The 7796-nt window shown below is 48.4% G+C and overlaps 1 protein-coding gene across 2 annotated transcripts; it reads left to right on the top strand.

Moving 5' to 3' along the window:
* The first annotated feature begins 4439 nt into the window (after window positions 1-4439).
* On the top strand, window positions 4440-7664 carry LOC123103397 (IQ domain-containing protein IQM4-like). 2 transcript variants are annotated; one of them, XM_044524970.1, is made up of 5 exons: window positions 4440-4961; window positions 5447-5573; window positions 6128-6426; window positions 6520-6612; window positions 6697-7664. In XM_044524970.1, exons 1-4 carry the CDS (start codon window positions 4852-4854, stop codon window positions 6608-6610), a joined length of 627 nt encoding a protein of 208 aa, XP_044380905.1. In that variant the 5' UTR covers window positions 4440-4851; the 3' UTR covers window positions 6611-6612; window positions 6697-7664. The 2 variants fall into 2 exon arrangements, with proteins under 2 accessions (XP_044380905.1, XP_044380906.1); XM_044524971.1 differs by lacking the exon at window positions 6128-6426 and having other exon boundaries at window positions 4443-4961.
* The last annotated feature ends 132 nt before the right edge of the window (window positions 7665-7796 follow it).

Below are 7796 nucleotides of genomic sequence, written 5' to 3'. Positions count from 1 at the left end.
TCCCTTAAGAAAGCAAATAATACGGTGGGTGAACAAATTAGTGCCGAGCAATTGATAGAAAAGCGCAAAGTTATGACGATATCTAACGCAATGATCATGAATATAGGCATCACGTCTGTGTTAACTAGACCAAAACGATTCTGCATCTACTACTATTACTCCACACATCAACCGACTCCTGCCTACGTCTGGAGTATTTAGTTCATGAAGAACAGAGTAACACATTAAGTAAGATGACATGATGTAGAGGAATAAACTCAAGCAATATGATGTAAAACCCATATTTTTATCCTCGATGGCAACAATACAATACGTGCCTTGCTGCCCCTACTATCACTAGGAAAGGACACCGCAAGATTGAACCCAAAGCTAAGCACTTCTCCCATTGCAAGAAAAGCCAATCTAGTTGGCCAAACCAAACCGATAGTTCGAAGAGAATTACAAATATATAAAATCATGCATAAAAGAATTCAGACAAGATTCAAATAATGTTCATATATAAGCTGATCATAAATCCACAATTCATCGGATCTCGGCAAACACACCGCAAAAAAGTATTACATCGAATAGATCTCCAAGAAACTCGAGTAGAAGATGGTATTGAGAATCAAAGAGAGAGAAGAAGCCATCTAGCTACTAGCTATGGACCCGTAGGTCTGTGGTAAACTACTCACGCTTCATCGGAAGGGTAATAGAGTTGATGTAGAAGCCCTCCGTGATCGAATGCCCCTCCGGCAGTATGCCGAAAAAGGTCCCTAGATGGGATCTCACGGGTACAGAAGGTTGCGGCGGTGGAAAAGTGTTTTCGTGGATGCCTCTGGTGGTTGGGGGATACTTGGGAATATATAGGCGAAATAATTAGGTCTGGAGGTGCGCGAGGGGCCCACAAGGGTGGGGGTGCCCTACCCCCTGGGCGCGCCCTCCATCCTCATGGCCGCCTCATGGCTCCTCCGACTTCATCTCCAAGTCTCCTGGTTGTCTTCTAGTCTAAGAAAAATCATCGCAAAGGTTTTATTCTGTTTGGACTCCATTTGGTATTCCTTTTCTGCAAAACTCTAAAACTGGGAAAAACAGGAACTGGCACTAGGCTCTAGATTAATAGGTTAGTCCCAAAAATAGTATAAAATAGCATATTAATGCATATAAAAATCCAAAACAGATAATATAATAGCATGGAACAATCAAAAATTATAGATATGTTGGAGACGTATCACAAAGTCGAGCAACAAAAGGGGTGTGATGTGATGTGAGGTGTAGGGCTCTAGTCGTCGATCACGTTGATCGAGTCGTCGATGATGATGCAGGGGCAACAGGGACAGGGTGGGGGTCACTGATGGATCACTAACCAACCTATGCTAAGCAGTTTAGGATAAGCAGGTAAGGTACAATAGTAGGTTACAAAGCAGGCTATCCATCAGAATAGGAGCAATCAATTACAGTAGCAAAATCTAATGCAAGCGTGAGAGAGAATGGAATGGGCGATATCAGAATGACCAAGGGGGTTTGCTTGCCTGGAAACTCTGCTGAAAGGGAAGAAGGGTTGTCGATGGCGTAGTCGATCGCATCGGCATCAACATCGGTCACGGGGTCTACCGGAGAAAAGGAGGGGGATGAAACAGTAAATAAAAGCAAACAGATGCATCATTAAGCATTGCATGACGATAGGCGGTGTTAGGGTGTTCTAGCGCAGTGCTACATGATACCGGCGAAGGGGGAAAACATCCGGGAAAGTTTTCCTGAAGTTTTGATAATTTCGGACAGGTGAAATGAAGGGGGACGATTCCATGTTCGCAATGCTAGGGGAGTGTGGTAGATGAACGAAGGGCGTACCTGGATTCGCCTCACTTTTCTGAGCAACTTTCATCTACAAAGTATTTTCATCTAAGCTACCGATTATTTTATATGATTTTCCAAAGATTTAAACAATTTCTAGATTTATTTTAAATCAAAAATGATTTTATTGTGCAATCATGACGTCGGCAGTCAAGCCAGCTAACTCAGGTCAAACCTGGCAGATGGGTCCCACCAGTCATTGACAATGGACTAACAGGGTTTTCTAAATTAAACTAATTAACCAAATAACTAATAGAGGCCCAATGTCAGTAACTAATCAGTTTAAGTTAATTAAAAACTAACTAATCTACTTAGTATTAGGGGTGGGGGCCACTACTCAGTGACTGGGGTTGCCCAGTCAGGGTTGACCAAAGTCAATGGGTTAAAGGGGGGCCAGCGGGGCATCTGGGGGCCACCAGTCAGTGACTGTGGGGTGGCCCAAGGGCGGCAATGTCGGCGGGTGGCGCCGGAGTAGCTCTGGCGAGTTCTTTCGCAGTGGTTCTACGCCGGAACCGGCCGGAATCGCGCTACGGTTCACCAAATCACGCGCAGAGTAGCTATACGGGACCCTAACGCTTGTGCGCATCTAACGGTGGCGGGCGCGGGTGCAGTGGTGGTCGGCAGGGGTGCTGGCGACGAACCGTGGCAGCGACGAGGATCGGGCGTGGACCGGGGTGAGACTAGAACGGCTTGGAGGGCGAGCTAGGGGCGCAGTGCAGTGATGTGCGCGCCCTGGAGCGCGCCAGTGGCTCGCGCGTGGGCTCGGGAGCGCGTACGGCACGTAGGCGGCAGCCATGGCGGGCAGCAGAGCTCTTTTTCCTCGGCGAGGCGAGCTAGAGGGGGCGCGGGCACACGGGGAGAGGGAGGAGGGGCGAGAGCTCACCGGGGAGTCGCACATGGCCCGGCTATGGGTTTAGGAGCTGAAGTGGGCGCTAGCGTCGGAGGAGAACGACGACGGTCGAAGGAGGAAGACGAAGGGGATCCGGCGCTGGGGTGGCTCCCGCCTTGACGTTGTCGGTGCAGACGAAGCAGCAGATGGCCGCGGGGCTCGTGGACACGTGGGGCGGCGAGGAGGGTGCGGTGGCGCGGCAACGCGGCGGCGATAGTGCATCGGGGCGAGGTGGATCTGGAGAAGGGGGCGAGGCCAGAGGGGGAGAGGGGGCGTTCCAAGGAGAGTGAGTGGGTGTGAGGAGCCCGAGGGGGTCGTGGGACTCGACCTTATCCCCCACCGCGTCGACGCCGGCGAGCTGGTCCGGCGGGGCGTCGGCCCTATTGCGACCCCGGTCGGGGGAACAGGGAGGCGACCGTGGGGGCTAGGTGGGCCAACTGGGTTGGGCCGCCCAGGTGGCTATGGCCAGGGGCAGTGGGCCTTTCTTTTTCCTTTTACTAGTCGACCCGTTGCGCCAAATGGCGCAGAGGCACGCTAAATCCATGTGCGCGATGAAAAACATATCCATAGTTTAATTCCCTTTAATAGGAAACATGGTGGATTGTTATCTACAATGAGATGTATATACACATTTTAATTTGATAGCACAATATATTTGCTACCATGTTCGCAAAGACCCATTTGTAACCATGTTCATATTGAAAATATTTGCATCTTCAGTGACTATGTGTTTGAGCAAAAAATACATAGGCTTTTGTTTAAAAATATATGTACCTTTAAAATCATGAGTGCTTTCAAAATATTTTCATTAGTTAGGAGCTTTAGGTTTAAGCAAACATGTATGATTGGAGCTTTAGCCCCTCTATATAAAAATAATGAAGGAGCATCAAACATTGAATAGCAGATGAACAATAGTTTGAAACGTCTCCATAACAACAATAGCTATCATCTATGACATTTGTTTTATAACTATCAAACATGGCTAAATCATCATTTCTATTGAATCTACATAACAAGTATTTATGGCAAGGGACATCATCACATAGATTAAAGAGAAAAGAGGAATTCATCAACAGTTCAACACTAAAGCATCAACCACTTGCATGGTGGTAGGAGCAAGTGGCAACGTCTCAAGTCTCTAAGTTGGCTCCATGGTCAGCAATACATCATCATACGCACATCTTGGCTACAACTGATACATGCATCTCAAACAACATGTTGGTGTTTTTACCTGATGAAATAGATAGTGACACAAATTTATTTGCTAGGTACAAATTATACCAGCGACTTGTATGGAAAAAATGCAATGTTTCATTAAGATCACTATTCGACCATTTTTATAAAAAGAACCAAAACTGAATCCAGAAAACAAATGTTGTTTTCCCCTGTAATACCTGAATGAGCTAGTCCATAGATTTAATCTGAATTCGACATCGAATGGATTCTATTCAATTTTGTGAGCACGTTGAACACAATCTACTATATTCTAACAGTCGATAAACCATCAAAGTAAACAATTCAAAATTTGCATGGGTACAAACATAGATAAGATAAACCTCCAGGTTCGTTATGGTTTAGTTGAACTCTACATACTAATGAGAAATTTCAGGAAAATGTGAAAGCACCTCAAACCACATTTTCTTACTACCAAGCTCCCATGCGCTGTCACCTCTTCCTGAACTCAAACTAATGGCTCGTCTCCTTAGATACCTACTCCCTCCGTTCGGTAATAGATGACCCCGTCGTATTTTTTGCGAAACAGTCCTTCTATTTTTTCCGACCAATCCCGCGGTCCTCCGCTCCCGACATAGAACTCCGTCGCTCACCATTCTTGCTCGCCCGCTCGCCGTCTTGGCTCTCCGACGCCGCCCCCCACCGCCTTCCTCCCTCCCCCGCCCCACGCCGCCTTCCTCCCCCGAACCACGCTGCGATGCTGCCGGCTCGTCCCCCTCCTCGTTCCCCACCGTCTCAAGCTTCAATTTTTGCCACATCGCCGGTGGTTGATCTGCCGGCAGAATTGCGGGCGGCGGCCTGGAGCGGCAGTACGCAAGCTCTGACTCCATACCGAGCCAGCCGGCACACCCGCCAAGGAGCTTCGCCAGCCGCTGCCCTAGCGCCCGCGGCCGTCAATGCGTGGTCGGGCGCCGCGTCGATGTTGCCGCTGCTCGGCGCCGCCGTCGCCGACTCGTGGCTCGGCCGGTACCGCACCATCGTCGCCTCCTTCGTTATCTACATCACGGTCAGCCTAGCCACCTCTCACCTCTGGAATCCCTTTCTCCATTCTCAAGTATACTGTTCAGTTAACCTCTCTGTAGTCTGTAGGCGCCATAAGATTGGATCAAAGCATTAGTCTTTTTTGTCCTGCACAAATCCCGCTTGCCAGTAGTCATTGGATCAAAGCATTAGTCATTTCTCTGTAGTCTGTACTCCCATCTGCCACTTGCGTGCGACTTGAGATCGCACAAATCCCGCACAGATGGCGCACAGATTTGGGCACTAGGCTGCATCTTCAGAAACATGCAGCTATTCTTTGCCGTATCTTGGTTCAGTCCTCTGTTTCTGCTAGATTTTTTGTTCTCCACTTGTGTGTACACTGAAGGGAAAATTCAGAACCTGAGCTCTCTCTGAAGAAGGGGATGCAGTTACCAGTTAACTGAATTTCTTCTTTTCTGGTGGTCTGACATGTGTGTTTGTTTATTTCTCTTGCTCTCTTGGCTGCTCCAGTGGCACAAAAGGCGAGCTACCTTGGCGTGCAGAAGAGGCCCCCCTCCCTTGCCTTGTGCCCGGCGACCAACAACTGCGTGTCGACGTCCGAGAGGATAAGCAATTCCAATCACTACGCTCCCCCATGGTAACCATCTGTGTTCAGTTCTTTCACCATTGATCATGAACCACATTATATGATAAATTCAGTGAGTAAGAAATTGCAGAGTCCCAAATATGACAAAAATGACATCTGCATTTTCTAAAAACAATTTAGTTGCAATACAATGTCAATTACCTGAAGCAGCACATTCGGATTTAGTTGCAATACAATGTCAATAGTTGCAATACAAGGTCAGTTAGTTGCTTCATTTGTTATTATTATTATTATTACCACTGATGTGTTTCTAGAAGAAACAATTATTACTCCTAATTCATGCTCACACAACCACTTCATGCTCACACAATCATACAAGTTGAACCACATAGTTATTGACACAGAGATTGCCATGTTGCTAATAAAAAAATTGCATCATCCTTTCCTTTCATATACAGTAATCAAATCTGTTGGAGTTTACACACAATCTGTGCTCGTATCCTATGCTCTTCCTGGTCATCAACAATGGAAATGATTGTGTGAAATTTAACACATTACTGGCCTGCAAACTGCTTCCATTATCCTGCTGAACACAACCTTTGCAGGGACGCACGGAATTGCTCCTTTCCCTTTCTCTGCTTCTTTTCCTTTCTTTGCTTGGAGGGCGCTACTGCTCTTCTTTCTCTTTCTCTGCTTCGAAGGTGGTGGTGGTGCTGCTACTGCTTGTAGGGTACTGCTGCTTGGAGGATGTTGCTGGTCTTCTTTCCCTTTCTTTGCTTGGAGGGCGCTGCTGCTCTTCTTTCTCTTTCTCTGCTTCGAAGGTGGTGGTGGTGCTGCTACTGCTTGTAGAGTACTGCTGCTTGGAGGATGTTGCTGGTCTTCTTTCCCTTTCTCTGCTTGGAGGGTGCTGCTGCTCCTCTTTCTCTTTCTCTGCTTCAAATGTAGAAATGTCAGTTCAGTGTGTAATATGAATCTTTTTTGCCTTTATAAATTGCAGAAGAAGAAAGGTAAATTTCAGCATTCTAGCTTTCTTGCTGGGGGAGCTACATCTGCTGCTAGGAAACTGGTTGCTCAAAATGGGACTCTGAAGGTATGCAATTCTTATCTGCAAACAGCTCTTACACCAGTTTTATCAGGCAACATGCTGACACAACCTGAACTTTATTGTTGGCAGGCTATTTGGCCTCACAGTGGCCACTATCGCCCCACAGAGGAGAACTTCCAGGAGTTTAAAAGCTTCCTCAATGACAGCTTGGTTGATCTCACTGATGCACCTGAAGAAACTGGCTCTCTTCAGACAACTCAAGTCATTCAAACAACATCTACAGAGACAGAAAAACGTGAGGAACCAGTGGTGGCGCGCGAGAAGATCCTTCAGAGGAGATGGTGGTAGCAGCTGCACCCCTGTGGTAGCATCAGCATCTACAGAAGAACCAGTGGTAGCATCAACACCAACATCAACATCTACAGATCGTTCAGAGGATCAACATCTATAGAAGAACCTGTGGTAGCAGCTGCACCCCTGTGGCCACGAACCTTGCCGTGGAGATGCAGGGACACCTTCCCACGCTACAGCAAGGAGGAGAGGAAGATGGAGCCGCGGCGGAAGATGGAGCTGCGGCGCCTGAGCCTGGCAGCGGCAGAAGATGGAATCGCGGCGCCTGAGCCTGGCAGCGGCGGAAGATGGAGCCACGGCGCCTGAGCCTGGCAGCGGCGGAAGATGGAGCCACGGCGCCTGAGCCTGGCAGAGGCAGAAGATGGAGCCGCGGCGCCTGATCCTGGCAGCGGCGGAGACGGAGCTCGATGTGCTGGAGTCACCGGCGCTATCTTGCTGCCGGAGACAGAGCTCGAGGTACTCGGAGGTGGGGAGCTCGAGGTGCTGGGTGCGGGAGCTCGAGGAGCTGACGCCGGCGACGGGGTCCTAGTGCTAGGGATGGAGCTCGAGGTTCTGGCCGGCGGGAGATCGAGGTTCTGGCCGGCGGACGGAGGTTCCGCGCGGTGGATCGCGACGAGCGGACGGAGAACTGGGTACTGAATTGTAATGATTTCAAATTTCGGAAGGGCCTTATTGTAAAATTGATTTGTTCACGATTCCGCCTCCCCTGGAGTCATCTATTACCGAACGGAGGGAGTACTATCCAATCACGTGATCACATAATATCCTTCTTTCTCCAAGGGAGGGTATACCTTGCATCACTACAACTAAAAAGGAAATAATATGAATGAATTAGATGGTGATGGCTTCCTCACCAAATAAGCATGTAAAGACAATAA

The sequence above is a fragment of the Triticum aestivum genome, chromosome 5A, assembly GCF_018294505.1.
Source record: "Triticum aestivum cultivar Chinese Spring chromosome 5A, IWGSC CS RefSeq v2.1, whole genome shotgun sequence".
NCBI classification, from domain to species: Eukaryota; Viridiplantae; Streptophyta; class Magnoliopsida; order Poales; family Poaceae; genus Triticum; species Triticum aestivum.
Note: the sequence above shows the minus strand (reverse complement) of the source record. Positions and strands in the feature narration are given on the sequence as shown.

Excerpts from the sequence above, each read along its gene's own strand:
- LOC123103397 (XM_044524970.1), top strand. The coding sequence starts at position 4,852 with ATGCGTGGTCGGGCGCCGCGTCGATGTTGCCGCTGCTCGGCGCCGCCG. Across the intron at positions 5,574-6,127 it reads AATCACTACGCTCCCCCATG|GGACGCACGGAATTGCTCCT; the intron begins GTAACCATCTGT and ends CAACCTTTGCAG. Across the intron at positions 6,427-6,519 it reads TCCCTTTCTCTGCTTGGAGG|AAGAAGAAAGGTAAATTTCA; the intron begins GTGCTGCTGCTC and ends TATAAATTGCAG.